The following is a 21746-nucleotide window of genomic DNA, read 5'->3' as shown; positions in this document are numbered from 1 at the left end:
ATGTTTACTAAGTAGAGCGTTATAAAAATGGAAGTACACTCAAGTCTTTCATCCTTCGGCTAGAAATTGAAAATACCATTTCAGAAATTTCATACATATCAAAATGTTTGATATTGGACACCAGAAAATACCACGTTTTTATTCCTGGAGTAGACACTGACCAGGAATGGAGGAGTATGTTTCATAGGCTTAAAGAGGGGACCACTTTTATGGGGAATCTGAGAGAGGAGGCATTATAAACCCTTTAATCAACTTCTGATCAGGTCAACTGCTGGAAGGCTAAATGAAGACTATCACTGGAAAATTAAGAAACAGTGTTCATCTTTAAAAGGTGGATGCTATAGATTTTAAATGTGTCTAACATTAACAACTTGATGTTATCTAGCCTTCATCTTTTCATTATTATTTTTAAACACTTTACTCCTTTTAGCAGTAAAGCCCTGGCATACAGAAAGCCTGACTTTCAGTACTAATTGTGATAAGCACAAATACTTAGTAGCAAATTAAAACTTTTCATCTACAGGTCAGACAGCAAACTTGACAGAAGTTTCGCCATTGCACTTAACCAGCTTCAACTCTGATTTGAAGGGAAACTCATGGTGCTGGAGACTCACTAGAATAGGTACACAAGTCCCTGGCTTGTTTGCTGAAACTCAATCAGCGCGGGTGGTGATTTTTGATGGAAACCTCTAAAACTTGGTATGATGATATGTAAGTGAAGAATAACTTTTAGTCAACCACTGATCTAAGAGGAATATGAACACACATTAAGTGTTGTCTTAAACAACACTTTTGTAAGGTTAATGAGTCACTTTTGTATTTAACACAAGTCTTTTCTACCAGATTCTCTCTCTAATACGGTATTACTGATGTACCGTAAAATTAAATGGTCTTTTTGCAACAGATTTTGTGCATCAGTAATTGCAGTACAGATTAGCAAACAATGCATGAACTGCAACTACAGAAGCACTTCAGGTGGGTACTAAAAGACCTTATATTTAATCACACTTCGTTACTGTTATTCCTTTGAGTACTGTATTTAAGTCTTCAGGTGGATATTTCTGGCCTAGAACACAAGGAGTGAAAGTGCAGAAAGATGGTAGTTTTGGTTCGGTGTTCTGCAGTAAGCATTGTAGAATACATACCCAAAGAGGTAACAAAGTGTTCGTGCGCATTAAGGGTTTTCATACATCGTTTGTTCTTGTAGTCCCAGACACGTAGGGTCTTGTCATCAGCACAGCTCAAAATAAATTTTCCTCCAGAATGGAACAAAACACCACGTACCCAGTTATCATGGCCCACCTGATGAACAAGCGGACATAGGAAAGTTCTTACATTCTCTAGATCTGCTTAAAACACTTCAACTGTGTCTCATTAGCAAGTTGATGTCAAGACAGAATAAAGCTATTTCTTCATTACAGAATAAAAGTATTTTCTTAAAACCTATCCAGTGTTCTTGACTGGCCTACAAAACAGCAGCCCTAGTGTGTTCAGTGTTGGATATTTCTACCAATTTTCATCCTAGCCTTGTTGCAACAGCAGGCCAGATACAGCAACACACTTGATTTCACTTTTGAATTTGCTGGGTCTCTAAAAACATTTATATAAGGGCAGAATTTATATAAAACTAAGCCTACAGTTTCACAAGGTGAATCAAGATACCAGCTGTAGTCCCAGACCTATGCTGACCAAAGTAATATAGTGTCTGCACTACAGAAAAAAAACAACAACTTACAAGTGTCATAAGGCACATGCCAGTGCTAATGTCCCACATCTTAATGGTCTTGTCTCTGGATCCAGACAGCAGGAAAGGCCCAGGCTTACCACTCTTCTTAGTCTATGGAAACAAGCAGACTTTTGGATTGGATTGGTATTTTCCATGAAAGAAAGGTTTGCACAAACATTTCAAATGACACTCCCAATCAAGTCAAGTGATATTTCTAATTAAGTGGAAAGTGGATTGTTGTCTGACAAGTTTCAAGCTATTAAGCATGTACTACCAAACAAACTCCTGATGAATTTTTAACATTTACTAAGAATAATTCAGTGCTTGAACTTATGTGAAAGATCCAGCAAGAAATGCAACTGAAAGTTTCCCTCCCTAGCAACCCAAACTAAAGTTTTAATTTAGGAGACTTAATGGCGTCCTTCTCAACGTAATATCAGGCTGTCTCATTTAACATGCTGGTGGATATAGTATGATGCCTCCTTGGATAAAATTCCAGAAGCAGTCAAATAATTACACAGCAAAAAGGAAATCCAAACATGTTCAATTGGGATATTAGACCATCAAGACATATCCTCCGTTTTCTAATTCTTCACATAATTGACAGAGTAATACTAGCCAATGAATCCAGAAGAGGGCAGAAGAGAGCACTGCTTTGGGTAAATTTCCTCTTGTCATGGTAGTCAACATTTGGAATTTAAATTTATTTAAAAAATAAGTACAGTAAGTCAATGAATAAAAAAACCTGACATTTGTCCAAACCTGTGATTTTGACAAGTTACCACATAAAAGAAGCAATTGACAAATGTAAGTTATTTCACCCTAATAAAAAGGAACTTCCAACAGATGCAATTCTTCCATGTAGAAGAACCAACACATTGTGTCACCCTTAAAAGCGGTTTATGCAAACTAACAAAACTTCCTTAGTGATTATTTGCTTCTAAAACCAAAGACACTGGGCATCTGTGGGGAACGTAAGAATCTCACTAGGACATTCAAATCAAAGCTCTACTCAAATGAAGTCCCCATAATCCTTTAGTAGGCACCTGCCTCTTAATTCTAGGTTAGTTTTCCTACCACTTGTCAAATGCCCTTTAGCTGATGAAAGCAACTGCACTGACAACAAAAAACATACCTTTACGTGTTCCCTGCAGGCTGGGCCCTGCGGCCTCCTAAAAGCAGAACATTTGACCTGTCTCCCCAAAAGGAAAAGAAACGCACCACCGCCCCCAAGCTCCTGATAATACGTTTAGAGGTAGCTCTTGAATTTACACAAAAAGTTCAATAAAAGGGCACTAGAAACTAGGAGCTCAGGAAGTGACAGATAGGAATAGTTCCCCCTGTGCACTGCCATATCCATTGCACCCAAACATAAAAAACGTTTACTGGATTAGGCATTTAACACTATAAGCCCTTTAGACAGCTGTCTTTGCACTGTGTTTACGCTGAACAGAAAGGATTTTTTTATGCTTACCTCGGATCCTGTAGCTTCCGATATGGTGGAGTATGAGCTCTCAGGAGCCCAAGAAATGCATTCTACCACATGCTCATGTTCTCGGAGCTCAGCTTTGCATTCCTTTGTTGCTACCACCCAAACACGCACTGTCTGGTCATTAGAACAGCTGGCAATCAGGGTACCATCCTGATTAGGTCGCACCATGCGCACCCATTCTCTGTGTCCCGTGAAAGTCTTCACACAATAACTATCAAACAGGAAGGCAAGTTATGAATCAGTCTAAGCATATTGCTATAAAAATCTGGTGGATTCAGTTTTAAGGTTTAGGGCAGGGGGCGGCCCTGCAGCTCAGGGCGCCTCCCAGCATTGGCACTTCAGCTTCCACCCCTCCCCGCTGCGGGGCTGGAGCAATCTACTAGCTTGGGCACCCTAGACTCTGGTGTGGAAGGGGAAGGTGAGGAGTGCCATTATCCTCCTTGGTTGGGGGCCACGGCAGTGAGGTGTTTGGAGTTTTTTGCTTCTCACTTGTGTGTGGCCCCCGACTGTTTCTGCAGGTCAACAGCAGTGTTTCCTGTAAGCTGAGCGCTTGGCGGCCGTTCCGCTGGTTAGAAGAGCACCCACTGCTGAGTTTGTGTTTCTACTGCTGATGCACATTCACACATCTCAATGCACATAAAATTCATTCCACACATGTATGGAAAAATATTTGCACGTGGATGGAAAAGATTAGACGGAACATTGGTCAGCAGACCCTGACCCAAAAAAGGTTCCCCACCACTGATTTACGGACACTGGGGCTATTGAAGGGGCTATCACTATATAAGGGGCCACTTATGAACTGAAATATCAACATGCTGGCTAAGCATGATGGAAAAGGCTCTAGAAGAGTTAAACATGTATGGATGGAGAGATCAGTAAATTAAAAAGAAAAGGAAGCTAAAATAAGCAGATAATGGGAAGGATATATGCAAGTAATAAAACAATAGGCCTAGAAAAAAAACTAATACAGGCAGTCCCCGGGTTACTTCAGTCCGACTTAAGTCGGACCCCTAGTTACGAACTAGGGGAGGAGGCGCAGCTAGTGCGGGGTGCCTCCCCCACTGTCGCCACCTCCGGCGGCGCGGGGGGCGCTTCCCCCCAGCAGACCAGGGAGACGCGGAGCAGCTTTTCTTGCCGCGGAGGACGCGGGTGGCGGGACCGCCAAGACATGCCACAGTCCCGCCGCCCGCGTCCTCCGCAGCGAGAAAAGCCGCTCTGCGTCTTCCTGGTCTGCTGGGGGGGGGGGGGGCGCGCAGCTAGTGTGTCCGTCTCCCCGCCCCCCGAAGCAGACCAGGCTTTTCTCGCCGACGCCTGGGGTAGAGCAGCTGGGGGGCTGCCGGGTTGGTCCCACAGCACCGAGATGTGGCGCTACTGGACCAACCCAGCAGTCCCCAAGTCAGCCACTGCTGAAACTGACCAGCGGCTGACTACAGGAAGCCAGAGGCAGAGCTGCTCTGCCCCGGGCTTCCTGGAATCAGCCTCTGATCAGTTTCAGCAGCAGCTGACTTGGGGATTCCTGGGGCAGAGCAGCTGGTGTGCTGCCGGGTTGGTCCCCGCAGCGCCGACGTGCTGTGCTGCGAGGACCTACCCGGCAGCGCCCCAGCTGCTCTGTCCCAGGCGCCCAGATTCAGCCGCTGCCTTGGGCTTCCTGTAGTCAGCCGCTGGTCAGTTTCAGCAGCGGCTGACTTGGGAACACCTGGGGCAGAGCAGCTGGGGTGCTGCCGGGTTGGTCCCACCACACCAAGGGTCAGCACTACCAGATCAACCCAGCAGCACTCCACCTGCTCTGCCCCAGGCGTGTCCGATTCAGCCGCTGCTGGTCAGTTTCAACAGCAGCTGAATCTGGATGCCAGTTCCGACTTACATACAAATTCAACTTGAGGACAAACCTACAGTCCCTATCTTGTATGTAACCCGGGGACTGCCTGTACTGAAAAAATTAGTCTGATTAAAATACTAGGCTTTTTAAAAAATGACATCTGGGGAGATCTAGAAAAACTATAGAAATACTTCATTTGCAAGTTCAGAGCATATGGTTGGGGCACAGACGAGAGGAGCAAAGTTTTGTGGGAGGATGGGTGTTGCATACTGAGGAACGAAGAAGCTGACAAGTATAAAGATAGGAAAAGGCTTTTGTCCACATCAAGATGGCAAGTAGTGAAGTAATCACACCCCACTGGTGGCTATAAAAGTTACAGTCGTGTGTCCCAAAACTATATAGTATTCTATAGATTCTATAACTATAGTAGATCACAAGCAGCAAAGGAACAATCAGTTTATGATTCCTGGATCTTTGGGGCCCAGTCATTTCAGGAAACATCTTTTAGCAGCCAGACTGAAGGCACACAACCCAAATGGTACATTATGACATTCAAGCTACATATAGCAAACTTCTTACAAAGGGTATACAGTGTTTCCCCTTGTGGAATGGATGCTTTTTAACCAGAACTATACATACCCTGTTTGAACTTCCCACATTTTGATAGTTTTATCCCTTGAAGCAGAGACTATGTGATCTCCATTGGGCATGATAGCTACTGAAGAAACATTATGATCATGACCTAAAAACAAATCAAGCTTATATTAAGTGGTACTCTGACATACTGCATTATACATAAACAATCCAATACCCAATATTCTGGAGAAATAAAATTACAGTGGACTACACATTTTAATAGGTAAATCCTAATATGGAAGTTTATGGGGGAGTTTAATGAGCTAAGTAATACTTCAGTGCATCTGTAATAGTATGTCAATGTTTCCATATGACAGTATTAGGTATTAAAGCAAGTATTAAAACATTACTGAGTCCTTTTGTAATTACTTATACATACGTGGTGTGCATTACGTGTTCCTTACATTTATTACAAGTTTTGTGAATATGATACAGCAACACCATATTTCTTAGAAAGGAAACTGCAGGAAAATAACTCAAGTTTTCACCAAATAGGCAAGAACAAGACCCGAGTGACAATCTTCATTCAAGGCCTTAACACTATTTTAAAGTGTAAGCATTGAAAGAGTGCCTCATTTTAGGCATTAGTTCTTATACCATTGTACTACTGAGATCCACATATCTGATGGTGTCTTCCCCATTATCTAGTGACTTAAAGAACGGGATCAGGATTGAGTCAGGGAAAAAGTCAATTCTGATCCCAGCTCTTCCAGATTCAGTGACCTTGGCTATATAGTTTCACCTCTTGGCTTATGATAGCTGTAAGAGGATACACTCCCATCTCTCCTAAGCATGTTGAAGATTAGTGTGTATGTTTTGCGAAGGCAATGTTTTTCATGAAACAAGATATTTCAAACATCTGAATAAAAGTGTTAATGAAAGGAAAGTATTAGCAAATACATCAAAAAAACCTGTGTGTTGTTTTGACAAGTTCAATAAAAACAACTTTTACCAAATTGACAGTTTATATCATTCACGTAGATGTACTTAAACATTTAAGATAAATGCAATATAATTTCAAAAAGGAATACTGTGTCCAGTTAAGATATTGGGACAGAAGTTATTATTTCTAAAGCTCTTGAGTACAATGATTTGAATAATCTTAGGGCAGCAGCGTAGAGTATTAATTTAAACAACCTCCTGTGTAAACATGAAATTCTAATATTCCCCAAAAATTATGTTACTAACATGCAGATTTTAGTGCTAAATACATGTCTTGCATATAGATATCTAAGAATAAAATATGAAGACTCAGTGAAACAAGTTTAAATTCTGCATGTTTTTTTGAAGTCCCACTAAAAAAAAAGTAACTATTTCAGTGGATATTAATCGTGAGCCATCCAAAGAGTTTTTGGTAGATTTTCTGTACTTCATACTGCTCCATCAAAGTGACTTCATTTAAATGGATTTTTTTTAAAGGGAAAAAATGTTCAAAACAATGAAATTATGAAGTTTGGTGTGAAGCCATTTCACCCATGCCCATGTTAATTGACAGAACATGGTTTACAAAAATCAACACAAACATGTACTTTCTGTGGCCTACTTAAGGTGAATATAGCCCTTATTCACCTACTTGTGAATGACACAGTAGTGCTTAAAGAACAGCAGATGCTTCGCTGAAGACTCTGGCCAGTTAGTTGTTTTTCACTTGCTCTTTAGCAGACTTTTATTAAGAAACAAAGTTTGTATCAAAAAGATTATCTACTCCTGATGTAAATTTTTAACACAACACAATTACATCACAAAATGTTATCTTGAGATGAAGCAGCAGGATATGAATACTTAAGGGTACGTCTACAGAGCAGTGTTATTTTGGAGTAACTGATGTTATTCCGAAATAACAAAGAGCTCATCTAAACTACAAGCCTTTATTTCAAAATGTCGTCAAGCTGCAGGACTTCTTACTCTGACTCCTGTAACCCTCGTTTTATGAGTAAACAAAGTTGAAGGAAGAGTGTTCTTCCTTAGATTTCCTGCTTTGTAGACAGTGCCAAAATCAGAGTTAACTAGTCTGACTTCAGCTATGTCAATTGTGTGGCTTAAGTTGCATAGCTTAATTCGACTTTAGCCCTGCTGTGTAGACGTACCCTAAAAGATCATGTTCACATGCAAGAGAGTTGTTAAAAAGTCAGAGGGTAAGAAATATACAATGTATAACCCAAGCAGAATTGTTTAGAACTTTCTGAAGGTTGCAGAGGTGGTCTCCATATTCTCCACCCCTCATCCCCATCATCTTCAACATCTGCCTTTGTAACCTTGAATTGGGGTAAGCCTGGAGGTTGTTCTCCTTCCTCTGCAGCACGACACACAGATCACTTGCAGGTTTAAGCTAGTATAAACGGTAGATTCTCGGTAACTTGAAATCTTTAAATCTATTCAGCCAGAGCATAAAGGTCTATTACAGGAGTGGGTGGGTGAGAATCTGTGGCCTGCTGTGTGCAGGAGAATCCAGATGGTCCCTTCTGAGCCATGTTATGGCTCCTGAAATTTTGGCAGAATGGGAAAGTGTTCGTCCACCATTGTACAAGGAACCCACAACGTGCATACACCATTTATACACCTAGAACAGTAAGCATGTCAATTCAAAACAAGAAAACACGGAACCAGAGATTCTCCTAAGAGGTAGATTCAGTATAACAAGCAAATTAGCAAAAGCCACATATACCAAACTGTAAAAATATTTTAAACCCTCTTGGGACCGCCTCATTTTCCACTGATCTCTGTACATAGCAGTAGTAAACGCATCCATCTGCTGTTTCATTGAAACTATATCAGATATTTTATTTCTGGTACCATCTCACACAGTAGATTAGAGATAAATTTTCAATGTGTGATGGGACAGAATACAGAGTTATATAGAAGACACTCCAAGTGTTAAAGACAAGTCTTTTGGGTATTCTGACTGTATATCCCTTCTCACATCAGCAGTTTTCTGAATAGGAAAAATAAATTAATTTTTCTTCATCTTATAGATCATTAAGTTAGACTCCTTACCGTGCATGGTTCTGATACAATCAAAGCCCTGGAAGTCCCATAGCTTAATGGTCATATCAGCAGAACAGGAGGCCAAGAGTTTGCCACTGTGGTCAAAAGAAATATCCTGCACAGAGTCTGTATGTCCCTTAAGGGTTCGTTCAAAATCGCCTGTCTCATAATCCCACACCTGACAAGTGAACAGAAAATTTGTTAGCACCAGCCTATCACTCTTCAAGTTCTCCAGCTTTACATTTGCACCCCACAGGCCAGTCTGGCACCTTGTTCAATAATTAACTTGAGCAGGAGACAAAGGAAGACTGTCCTAGAAAAGCCAAGCCCTGGAGGAAAATAAACTGTGCTATATTTATATGGTTTAGTTACTTGTAAATTACGGTAGTTATATTTCAAGCATAGGTGCACTTCCCAGATTTCAAAACAATTTAACGTAAATGGTCTCCTCTTTGTGACTAGAAGTCTTGATACAAATTACCTTTAAAAAAAAAAAAAAAAAAAAATCCACAGAGCGAGTAAATTCCAATTAGGTAAAAAAAAAAAAAAAAAAAAAAAAAAAAAAAAAAAAAAAAAAAAAAATGTAGTCCTTTTCTCTTCCCACCTTTTGCCATTAACTTCTCCAAGCCCTTACCAACGCTCTTCCCTTACAGCCTACCCCTTTCTAGGGATTAGTATGCTTCTAGTAATTATTTGATGCTAAAGAGCCATATGGTCACCAATCTCCCTCCTGGAGAGCAATATGCAGCATTTTGGTCAGATTAGAGAAGAAAATCTAAGGTCACTTCCAAAATTTAATAGTAAAAGTAAATGGAATCTTGTGTCAGCCAAGACAGTAGTCAATATAAATACAACACATTTGCAGTAAATAACTGATCTAATTAAGAGGTGAAAATGAAGCATTCACACTATTATTTGTCAATTATTAGATATCTATGAACATAAACCTACTTCACTCTGAGACAAGCTACTACAGATGCTAATTTCTTTAATGCCATTGGCCTCATCATAATCTAGTTGAAGATTAACTAAGTTTCATTTTATAACATTTAGAAGATTGAAGACATCTGTGACTCCAAAATCATTAGCCTTTTTAAATATTGAAAATAAAATGAGGTAATTCTGGTTACAGATACTGTATAGCTTAATTTCTGATGTGGCGTGGTTCCTAAGGCTGCAATGCATAATTAAGAATAGTAGCGGTTTATACTAGACCTACAAAACAAATGGTTTATATTCTGTTTAGCTCTCCACCATGACTTCAACATTATTTGATGTGTTAACACAAGGGATAATGCCAGTTTAGTTAAACAACAGATGGCACCCACTAGATAAATTTATTCTTATAGAAGAGCATGAAGGATACATAGAGTTTATGGGGAAATTATTTTCCAGGCATTTAACAAAGGCATTGAAGAATGGCACTAAACAGTTTTAGATAATCTTTTTAGAGACTCTTCTCCCTTTGCAGAACCTGGCCTTCTCACCATGCCTTAGAACCTGGAAACCTACACCTATCACTACCTACCAGACTAATTATTAAGTAACAAGATTACTACAGAGACACATAATGCTTAGACTAGGTATGTAAAATCCCATTTAATTAATCGGTTAAACGTTAAATTTAACTGGTTAACTGATTAAACGGGGCCAAGCCCCACTGGGCTGGCTGCCCGCCCTCTCTCCTCTGCCCACCCCCCCTAGCCACCCACCCCCAAATCTGGGCTGGCTGCTCCACCCAGCTGCTTCCAACCCTGCACTAGGTTATCAGCTTCCAGCTCACACAGGCTCATGGGCTGGGATTTGGCGACCTCACCTGAAGCAGAAGAGTCTCAGCAGTCCTCTTCCTCCCTTCCCCCCCACCTCTGTGGGGCTGGAGCAGCCCGCTGCCTCCCAGGTAATGGTTAGCCATTACTCTGTAAGCATCACCTATTAAAGCTTACCAGATAGCCAGTTACCTATTCACATCCTTAGCTAAGGGGGAACTAACTGACAGTTGGGAGTCATGCACTTCATGCCCTGTGGAAGGAATATTGTATATTCAGCTCTCGCAATCACCCCTGGCAAAAAATGTTCCAAACTCCTGTGGCTGGGGCAAATGGATACCCTAAGTAGAATCTATATGTGCAGTAACCTGAAGAATGACATTATTGTTGTTTAAAAACTTGATGCTAAATTATTTTAATTTAAACTTTGTTGTAGCCATCAGGACAGATTTTTCAATATTTCCTTAGAGTTTGGGTAACAAATATTACAAGTCAGTATGACTTTCAACAACTTCAGCTCGCCTTAGCAGTTTCCATGCATGCACAAATTAAGCCCCAAGCAAATGCTCAAGGTGGTCTTCAGGGAGTGCAGCCAACTGGAAATGCACCTTTTCATTCCATGAATAAATCAATTAGACAAATATTTTTCTTTCTAATTATGACACTAAATGGACAAAGTACCTGCCTACCACAAGAGTCATATGGGTGCATTAACATATGCAACAGATCTTAATAAAAGCACTATTAGAAGTACTGGAAAACTAAACCAGTTTCTATACACACCATCTTCAATTTCCCCAAGAATAGGAGAAAACATGTTGAAAACCATCATCATATGGTGTCTATGTGAGTATTTCACATGAAATGGAAAGTATTAATTCTTTACACTAAAAAGTAGCAGAAGAAAGATGGTAAAGTTTATTTAAAATGTTAGCCTGAAAAGGCACCATTCTTCAAAGAACCTTCTGAGATGGTCTTCTATCTCTCTCATTACTCTTTACCCAAACACTTCTATATCTCACATCATATTCCTTAATCTTTGGCTACTCTCTTCCATGACAGTGTTTATCCTTTAATCTTCTACCCAGACCCTAAATCCATACTTGTGGTCTCAACAGTTTTCAAATATTTATTTTGGCCAGAACTCCCCCCCTCCCCCCCAAAAAGATTACTTGAAAAACTAAAATCTGCTGCATACCACTACACAGACTGTGATCAATATCAAAGTTAAGGGATTATCAAAGTAGATAAACCTTGGATCATGATTGCATGTGTTTAGGGAGCATGCATCTCAAACTGATTTGCTTGGCCAGTTATAGCAAACATTTACCTTTATTGTGGCATCCTCTGAAGCAGAGACCATAACACTGAAAACTGGATGAAAAATTACTCTTGTGACAGGACTCCTATGTCCACTCAATGCATACTTCTCTGGAGGACGAGGGATCCATTCTTTCGGGTCTCGTTTCTGACCAAGAGGTCCACCTGATGTGAATTCTTCCTTTGCTTCATTCAATTTAGATTCTAGTTCCATAACCTGAGATTTAGGCGTTTTAAACAAATAAGATTAATTGTTTCTACAATCTTCTACAAGACCACTGGCGATTAACAAAGTTAAACTTGCTGAATGACTTTGGATCTACAATATTTTGCTTCTCTTGGGAAGAGAGCAAGTTACTTTCCCAGAAGTTGTATGTGGAAGAGGGATTATGACTAAAGTCATTTAGCTCTACCATCCTGGAAAGTTCAATACTTCAAATTGACTGAAAGTAACTAAGTTATGAATTTTGCAAACAGCCTTTTGGCAAACTATTCTCAGAGGTAATTTTACTACTAAAAATGCTCACACAGTCCAAAGACCACTGCTCAAAAGACAATCCTGGGATTTACACATCGAGTGTGCATACAGGACATCCAAGGGAAAAATATATTAAAAGCTCAGTAAATCCTGTTATTCACTGTAGTTGGTATCCTCTGCTGTTAATACGCTATGATTTTTTATGCTTTCAATACACTAGAGAGCCATGGTCACCAACCGGTAGATTGCGATCTACCGGTAGATCTCAGGGGCTCTAAGAGTAGATCTTGAGCCCTCTCTGAACTGTGCGCCAGCGCAGTACATTTACATTTGATTTCTTCATTTGAGCAGCAGCTACTCACCAAGCAGCAACACAGGTGAGTAGCTGCGGAATGGTGGGAGCTGGGAGGTCAGGAGAGCTGAAACACCCTGGCAGCTAGCTGCTGCTTTCAACTGAAAGAGGCTGTCCTGCTCTCCAGCTGATCAGCCGGCTTCTCCTCTGCGCCTGCCGACATGGAGCATGGGGCGCCATGGCGCTCAGCCAGAGTTTATCACGCTCCACGTGGGCAGGCGCAGAGGAGAAGCCGCCCGATCAGCTGGAGCGCGGTTCAGCCTCCTCCGGGCTGAAAGCCACAGCCAGCTGGCCAGGCAGACGCTTCTCTTCGCTCCAGCCCAGCTGCCCTGCGCTCAGCTCAGGGAGGCTGCACCTACCTCCAGCTGTGCTGGAGCAAGCTTCCCGGGCTGAGCGCAGGGCAGCCAGGCTGCAGCGAAGAGAAGCCGCTTCTCCTCGCTCCAGCCTGGCTGCCCTGCACTGAGCCCGGGAACCTTGCTCCAGCACAGCCGGAGGTAGGTGTAGCCTCCTTGGGCTGAGCGCAGGGCAGCCAGGCTGGAGCAAGGAGAAGCGGCTTCTCTTCGCTCCAGCCCGGCTGCCCTGTGCTCAGCCTGGGAAGCTTGCTCCAGCATAGCTGGAGCTAGGCGCAGCGTCTCTGGGCTGGGCGCAGGGCAGCCAGGCGGGAGCGAAGAGAAGCCGCTTCTCCTCACTCTAGCCCGGCTGCCCTGCGGTCAGCCCAAGGGAGCGCAGGACGGAGGCTTCCCTCTGTGGCTGGTGTTGGGGACTCCCTGCTCCTGAACCTTGTTCCCTCTCCCCTGCCCCAAACCTGTCCACCACCCTCCTGTTCCCTCTCCTTTGCCCCCCTGCAGAAACCTGTCCCCCAGCACCCTGCTCCCTCTGGAGAAGCCAGTTCCCTCTGGCACCCTGCCTCCTCTGGCATCCTGTTCCCTGCCCCAGAATCCACTAGCACCCCTCCCCAGTACTGTGTCCCCTGCTCCCGAATGACTTTTCTATGGATCAGAGACCCCTGACTCAAGGCAGATTCCCTGCCATCCTCATAAATAAAGACAATGCAGAAATTTTTTGTGTTTGACATAGTATTTTACTTAAAAATGAAGTCTGACCAACAAGCCCCCATCTGGCCACAACCACTCCTGCATTACCCCTTCCCCAGACCCTAGATCTGAGCCTATCAAACACTGGAACCCCCTGCCCTGAGCCCCTCACAGACCCCAACCCAAATTCCTGCACCCTCACATCCACAAGCCTGTGGCTTGCTTAGTACCCCAACACTGCCCAGCCTGGAGCCCCCTCCCTGAGCCAGCGTCCCCTTCTCCACCTCCTCCTGCATCCAGATCTCCTCCCAGAGCTTGCATCTCTCACCCCTTCCCACACCCAAATCCCTCATTCCCACCCCGGAGCCCACACATCCTGTCTCAACCCAGCAAGGGTATGGCTAGACTGCAGGAGTTTTTCAGGATTCCAGAGATATCCCAGAAAAACTCTTCTGCATACAGGGTTGCATTTGTTCTTCCGCTTTTTTTAGTGGAAGAGCAAACATGCTCTTTCGGGCACCCCTATATTCCTCTTTCCACAGTCTAGACAGGCCAAATGTTGGAAAAACCTCTTCCTACAGGAGGAGAATAGAGAGGGTGGGGCTTCAAGGAAGGGGTGGGGCTTGGCTTGGTCTGTCATTTAAAAAGCCAGTAGATCTTGGCTTGGTCTGTCATTTAAAAAGTGATCTTGGGTATAAAAAGGTTGGAGACAACTGCTATAGAACTATGGATGCCCTGTAAAGCACATAGTTTTGTACTGTGTTTTTGCACTACAATCACTTACTCTAACACATCAGAACTAATGGCTTCACTGAAAAAGAAGACTCCAAAAGGACTAGAAACAGAGTGTATGCCTTATTCCCTGCTAAGCAAGCTTTTTGGGGACAACTATTCACCCTTTGTATTTCCAAAAAGCCTTGGGGCACTCTTTCCTTCCCACCATCTTCTCAAAGTGCATCAGAAATCCATGAGATGAATCAAAGTGTCAGATATCAGAGAAGCCATCACAGAAGAAGACTATAAAATATTTTTGCTGGAGATGAAGTGGACAGTCAAGCACATTTCAAGGCTAAATATTCTCCTCTGCCTGCCAAATATTTTCATAGAATATTTAATAAGCCCCACATTTCCTTTGAATGCATGACAGTTTTTCAATTTCAGTCCATTGAATACCGTTAATTTGATTTAAAATATATTACTCACTGTATAACTGTATATGTTAAATTTAAGTCCCTCCATTTACCTTCTTTTGTAATCTTATAACAGATGTCCATTTTTTCTCCAAAAGTCCAGCATACTTCTTATCTAGCTCTTCATTCTGAAACAAAGTTGTTATAATGTAGTTAGAGAGAGACAAGCCACAGCATTTTCAAGAATGTCTAAACATTCAAATGAATACTTAGGGGGAAGTAGTAGTATCAGCTGATTTCAAAATCAACTTAATTCAGTCACAATATTTTTAATACTTTGGCAGTCTACTTTGGTTACAAAGTAACACTGATGTTTAGCCAAAGATTTTCTGTGATCAAATCTACAAACCCAAACTCTCAGGTCACCCACATTATTGGCACTTTGGCCATTAACACCCTCCTGCCCACCCCATTTCTTATGCTTGAGAGTATTACAACTGAGTATTACTAGGGGGGGGGGGAGAGTCTGAGTACACAACTCATTTCCCTCACAGATTTGCTTCCCTTCAGATGATGGGGAAGCAAAAGGAAGCTGCAAGAGCAGCCACAGATTCCTGTCCAGCAACACAGGTGCAGTGTTTCAGATGCCTGGAGCAGCTGGTGGAGAGAAATCTCTGCACAGAGACAGGGGGGACCTGGCTCCTACCCCGTGCTGAGCCTTGCTAATCTTATCAGGGCTGGGGAAAAACAGAACATCCTCTTCTCCTGCCAGATGCAGCCAGGGCTGGATTGGAGTTGGGGTACCAGGGCAGATCTATGCCCAGAAACCTCCCCCGGTTGCACAAAGCTCAACACCCCAGTCTCTGCCCCATTACCCCACAACTGCAGGTGGAGAGGATGCTGTAAGGGTAGCTGCTCCCCCATCTACCCAACCCCTCTGCATCCTGATCCCACACTGAGCCACCCACATTTCCCCATTCAAACCTCTTGCTATACACCTGGATCCCCACACACACCATGCACCCCTTCACACTTGAGATTCTGCTGGTCTGAGCCAGCTTCCCTATACTTTGGCCAGGGTGAGGGATGGGTATGAGATACTCTGCCCATCTTGCTTACTATCTTGGTGCACTTAGTTGTGGAGGAGAATGGCCCTGGGGTTTTTGAGACAGGAACTTGTGTGTGGACTCACACCAAGTCCATGTTGGGGGGCACTGCAGGATCTCCCACCTCTGTGCTCCCCACTGCCATGCTGGAGCAGACATTTATTCATTGACAAAACATTCAGAATTTATTTTTTGGTACAAATCTCCTTCAGGATTAGAGTATACAATGAATTGCTGAGAAAACTCTACTTGCAGTTTGTCTTATCTTTCCCACCAACCTCCATTCAATTAGAAAAGGAGAAATAGGAAGAGATGTTTTGATTGTGTGGACTGGAGAATAAGTATGACCTGGTGATAATTAGGTTTTTGTAGTTACCTAACCTTTTGATCAAACAATCAAAAGCTGATGAATCTATATGTACCACAACCAAGGAAATAGGCTTCCATTATGTTTACACGCATAATCAGTTAACTTGAGACATCTGCTGCACTGCTTAAAAATTTACAGCACCATACCAGAAGGCAGGTTTGCAGATATAGGCTATGGCAGTTTCTTCTTATTTTTAGCTGATGAAAACAATCCCATCTTTGTTGAAAGGTCTTTACACCACATCAATGATAGGGTTCAGCCCTAATAGCTATGGGAATCATTTTTGGCATTTCAGTGAGCTCTCAAACTATACGGCTAAAGCAAAAAAGATTTAAGCCCTCTATTTCACTATGTCTAACAAGGTATTTCGGGACACTTGAAGGCGAGTCGTGTTCAGTGGCTAATAAGTGTTCCTTCTCTCAGAAAAGGAATATGCTGGTGACACTGACTTAAGGATTCTAAAGATCTCAGTAGAGCAAGAGAACTGCTACAACTCAGGGTTCCCTGAACTTCATTCCAAGGACTGGATGTGCTCACAAATGTAGGTCTGGAAGGGACTGGCCTGGTCCTTGGAAGGGAGTAGGTCTGGTTTTCCATACTGAGGCAAGACTAAGTGTTATCTAGAGTTTAGACCATCTTGTTCGCCTCAAAGGAGCTTATTCCTGGTAAAGGGCATTACAGTATAGCTGTGTCTAGACTGCATCCCTCTGCCAGCAGAGGGATGCAAATCAAGCACTTTGGACGTGCAAATAAGCCTGGGATTTAAATATCCCGGGCTTCATTTGCATACTCACATTCAGGCTCTGTGCCAATCACGCGCCCTTTCGAAAGTGAAAGTAAAGTGTAGCCACAGCTCTGCTGACAGTGGGGAGCTTTTTCGGCAGATTCTGTACTCATTTTTTGAGGAGTACAGGATCTGCTGAAAAAGGCTCCCTGCTGTTGGCAGAGCCGCAGCTATACTTTACTTTCACTTGCGAAAGGGCGCGTGATTGGCACAGCGCCCGAAGTGAGTATGCAAATGAAGCCCAGGATATTTAAATCCCAGGCTCATTTGCACTTCCAAAGTGCTTGATCTGCATCCCTCTGTCGGAAGAGGGATGCAGTCTAGACGTAGTCTAAGACACTTAGGGTTAGAAATGAAGATTTCCATGCTGGAAACCAAGGAATCCTGTTACCTGCATAGATACTGGGTTAGGAGACAAGAGTTACCCTAGCCAAAACAGTCATTCTGTGAATCAAGCCATAGATTAAAACCAAGGTAGTTTAGACTTTGCAATACTCTCTACGGGATACTCTATAATAGTCCATTCTAGCTCCTGAAAGTGTACCAGAGCCGTACGTTTTGACAAACCTGGATGCACTAGCCAGGACCAAGTGCCAGTTCTTTGAAATGATCATAAGCCTTCCCACTCACACCCCCTTTTATCAGTTAATCTGTTAGACAACATGTTTAACTGGTTAGCCAACTAAATGGGATTTTACATTCCTAGCACAGAGCTGCCTCATCTCTCCTCCCAGGGCTGCAGAGGCAGCCTACTTGAGGATCACGATCGAATGGCAGAGGCTCCAGGATCTACCACTTGACTGCGATTGATGGGTTCGTGGCCACTGCTCTGGAATGGGGGTTTCAAATTCCCAGCCCATGGACCATCCCCAGTCGGAGCAGTTGTGCAATCAAGCTTGGGAGTGTCAGGGGGCTGGGGTGGAATACCTGTCCATTCCCATCCCCAATATTCACCTCATCCTCTCCTTCCCCCAATGGTACCTCATCCATCCCCCAAAGAATGTGACCCTTAGGGATTTTTTTGGGGGGGAGGAGGGGAGGGAATGGCATGGGGCGGCAGCTGCAGTTGGGCACCCACGCACTCCCTACAGTGGTGGGAGCCACAGGGAAACTGAACACAGCAAAGCGAGTACTACCACTGAGCGTGCTCTATTTCCCCATTGCTCCTGCCACCGCAAGGAGTGGGGAGGGGGATGACCACTGCTGCTGCCCTGCACCAGCCTCCCCCCACAAGTAATCCACGGCCACATCCCCTGGGGGAGTGCCATGGGGGAGAGGGTGGAGATGGGAAGGAAACAGGGCTTCAGAGGATGATGGAAAGGAAAAAGGGTCAGGGTTTGGGGGAAGGAAGAGACGGCCCTTACCACTGCCTGCCAGGACACCCAGTCCAGATTGTGCAATTGCTCTGGCTGGGGATGGCCTAGGGGCTTGAGACTTCTGCTCTAAAAGTAACAACTGTAAAAGCTTAGATGATTAAAGATTTTTCCCTATGCAATTTTCCCCCCTTTTATGGCTCAAGGATTCAATCAAGGAGATGCAATAGTGAGCAACTGATCCAACTGCTCAAGTGGGATAACTATCTTCTCTAGTAAACACTAAAAACATGATGAAAAGAGGCAAATACACTGAATCCCAATCCCCTCTCTCCATGTGTGAAAAGAGCAAGAGAAAACCCAGATTGAGGTGGGACAAAAAAGGGCAAACAAACAAGAGCAGTTTCTCCGAGTCTTGAGATAGTTTGAGCTAAAGGACAAAACACAGACTGTACATAAAGGCAGGGAAGAAGCAAGACTTCAGAGTTTCTAGCCAAATTTGCTACTTAAGTCAGAGCCCACGGTGATACAGCCTATTACTCTAGCAATGTTTTTGAGAACGGAGTCATTTGCAAAGTTAATCAGTACTAGGGATGTAAAATCCTGTTTTAGTTAACCAGCTAAATGTTAAATTTAACCAATTAAATAGGGGTGGGGGCTCCTGCAGTCCAGCTGGGCTGGAACAACCCCCCACCCACTGCAGCCTAAAGATGTTAAATATCGGCTAATTCACTAGTTGAGTAGCGGATGGAATTTCCATTGACTACCTGACTAGTCGATAGGCACTTCCTCATTCCTCCTCCCACTGGGGCTCTTGTACATTTCAAAGGAATGTACAGAATTCTGCATGCAGCCCCGGACCAGTGGGAAGTCCTGCTCACTCTGGGCTGCATCCAGGCTTGCCAGCTTGGAAATGCGGGCTCTTGTGCATTTCAAAGCAGCAGTGCAGAATGGAGCCGGAGGTCAGTGGGGGACTCCCCCTGTTGACCCTGGGCTCCACATGGTGCTATTGCTCTGAAATGCTGCCTTGGCATTTCAAAGGGGCAGTGCTGCCACTTTGAAGTACCCTCTCTCCTCTCTCCCTCCCCCCCCCCCCCCCTTGCTGCCTCTAGCTAATAGAGGCAGCAAGAGAGGAGGGGAATCGACTAGTTCTTAACATCCTTATTGCAGACAAGTGCTGTATCAGCGAGGCCAGAGTGCCAACTGCAGACAGGGGTTGCTCCAACCTGGCTGGACACCCTCCACCTGCAGCAAGCCCCATGGGACTGAATAACCCCCTGCCTACAGCAGGTAGGAGGCTGCTGCAGCCCTCCACTGCTTAACCATAACAGGAAAGCCTCACCCTTAGCTTATTGGTTAACCAATAACAGCCCTAATTAGTACTGGAACTAGAATCAAACCATGCATAGGGCTCTGCTTATCTCCTTACCATTCGCTGTACCCATTACCATGTCAGATATTGTTAGTCCTTTTTAGCTGTTTTAAAGTAGTCACATCTAATTCACATTTTCCTGTGAGAAAGTTCCTGTATGAAGTTATTAACTAACTTGATTTTCTTGTATCTCCCTTAAGACTATGCTAGGCAATCTGGTTATTTGATATTCAGGTCTTTTTAACCTTCAGGAGGAAGGCTTAATTAGGCTGACTGATAGTTTGATAAGTGAATGTTACTATGATTTTCAATTATTACTTAGAACACTGAATGCAATGTAAGCAAATCAAGTAAAACCTCAACTGAACATTTTGGAAAATAGGATGGATAATCCAAAATTTAAGAGAAATACTAATTTATGCAGTTTGCTAGTGCTGAGTGATATTTTCAAAGATAGTGACTTCCACCTATTACAAACAACCTGCTAATAGTAATTCAAATATTCTCCTGATCAACCTTACATATAGGTACAGAATATTAATTTCACTGCAGATTTGCAATCCCAAAACAAAGAATATTTGTCCATTCTAGAGCCATCTCCTAGATGTAAAACAGATCAGGGATTTTCTTCATGCAATTTGGAAGTGAGATAATTGGCATTTTGTCAAAAGATATTGCACATATGCAACAGAAGTTCTTGAACTTGAATATGATCCAGTTTTCAAGTTCCACCGATCAGTTACTATGGAGACAAATACCACTGAAATGCCAACAAATGAAACAAAATAGAAGAGACAGGGTTAAATTCACCTGTATCATGAATCCCAGTAACTGGAATTGTAGTGACTAAATTTGGCCCCTTATTTCCAATACAGGCAGTCCCCGGGTTACGTACAAGATAGGGACTGTAGGTTTGTTCTTAAGTTGAATTTGTACGTAAGTCGGGGACACCTGGGGTACCCGATTCAGCCGCTGCTGAAACTGACCAGCGGCTGACTACAGAAAGCCGGAGGCAGAGCTGCTTTGCCCCGGGCTTCCTGGAATCAGCTGCTGATCAGTTTCAGCAGCAGCTGACTTGGGGAAACCTGGGGTAGAGCAGCTGGGGTGCTGCCAGGTTGGTCCCCGCAGTGCTGAGGTGCAGCACTGCAGGGACCAACCCGGCAGCCCCCCCAGCAGACCAGGGAGATGCAGAGCAGCTTTTCTTGCCGCGCAAGACGCGGGCTGCGGAACCGCCCAGACGCGCCGCGGTCCTGCCGCCCGCGTCCTCAGTGGCTTTGCTCTGCGTCTCCCTGGTCTGCTGGGGGCTTTGGGCAGGGGGCTGGACTCGATTACCTGAGGTATCTTCCAGCCCTAGGATTCTATGGACATGTTCACTGAAAGTGCTCTTGCTACCTTCAATCCTTGCTACCTTCAATCCAGTATGATGCAAGACCTCTTAAATTTGAGGGCATGCATCATACTGGATTGAAGGTAGCAAGGATTGAAGGTAGCAAGAGCACTTTCAGTGAACACGTCCATAGAATCCTAGGGCTGGAAGATACCTCAGGTCATCGAGTACAGCCCTCTGCCCAAAGCAGGACCAACCATGACTAAACCATCCCAGCCCCCGCTTGACAAAGCCTGATTTAAAAAACTCTAGGGATGGAGATTCCACCACATCCCTAGGTAACCCATTCCAGTGCTTCACCACCTTCCTATTAGTTTTTCCCTACTATCCAACCTGGAACTCCCCCACTGCAACTTGAGACCATTGCTCCTTGTTCTGTCATCTGTCAACACTGAACAGCCTCTCCATTCCCTTTGGAATCCAGCCTTCAGGTAGGTAAAGGCTGTTATCAACCTCCCCCACCACCACCACCACTCTTCTGTAGACTGAGCAAGTCCAAATCCCTCAGCCTCTCCTCATAGGTCACATACTCCAGCCTCCTAATCATTTTCATTGCCCTTTGCTGGACCCCCTCCAATGGTCCACAACCTTTCTGTAATGGGGGGCCCAGAACTGGACGCAATACTCCAGATGTGGCCTCACCAGTGTCGAATAAATAGGAATAAACATGTCT

At 43.8% G+C, this 21746-nt stretch overlaps 1 protein-coding gene across 2 annotated transcripts in view; it reads right to left on the bottom strand.

Moving 5' to 3' along the window:
* Positions 1–21746, bottom strand: part of PAFAH1B1 (platelet activating factor acetylhydrolase 1b regulatory subunit 1) — a 72165-nt gene that overhangs the window by 4378 nt on the left and 46041 nt on the right. For both annotated transcript variants that reach the window (XM_075904873.1, XM_075904874.1), the window contains exons 4-10: positions 14855–14929; positions 11758–11964; positions 8671–8839; positions 5680–5782; positions 3201–3429; positions 1736–1837; positions 1146–1302 (exon numbers count right to left, since the gene is read on the bottom strand). In XM_075904873.1, the coding sequence (XP_075760988.1) occupies positions 1146–1302; positions 1736–1837; positions 3201–3429; positions 5680–5782; positions 8671–8839; positions 11758–11964; positions 14855–14929 (1042 nt within the window). The remainder of the gene's footprint in view (positions 1–1145; positions 1303–1735; positions 1838–3200; positions 3430–5679; positions 5783–8670; positions 8840–11757; positions 11965–14854; positions 14930–21746) is intronic.

Source organism: Pelodiscus sinensis, chromosome 21, assembly GCF_049634645.1.
Source record: "Pelodiscus sinensis isolate JC-2024 chromosome 21, ASM4963464v1, whole genome shotgun sequence".
Classification (NCBI taxonomy): Eukaryota; Metazoa; Chordata; order Testudines; family Trionychidae; genus Pelodiscus; species Pelodiscus sinensis.
Note: the sequence above shows the minus strand (reverse complement) of the source record. Positions and strands in the feature narration are given on the sequence as shown.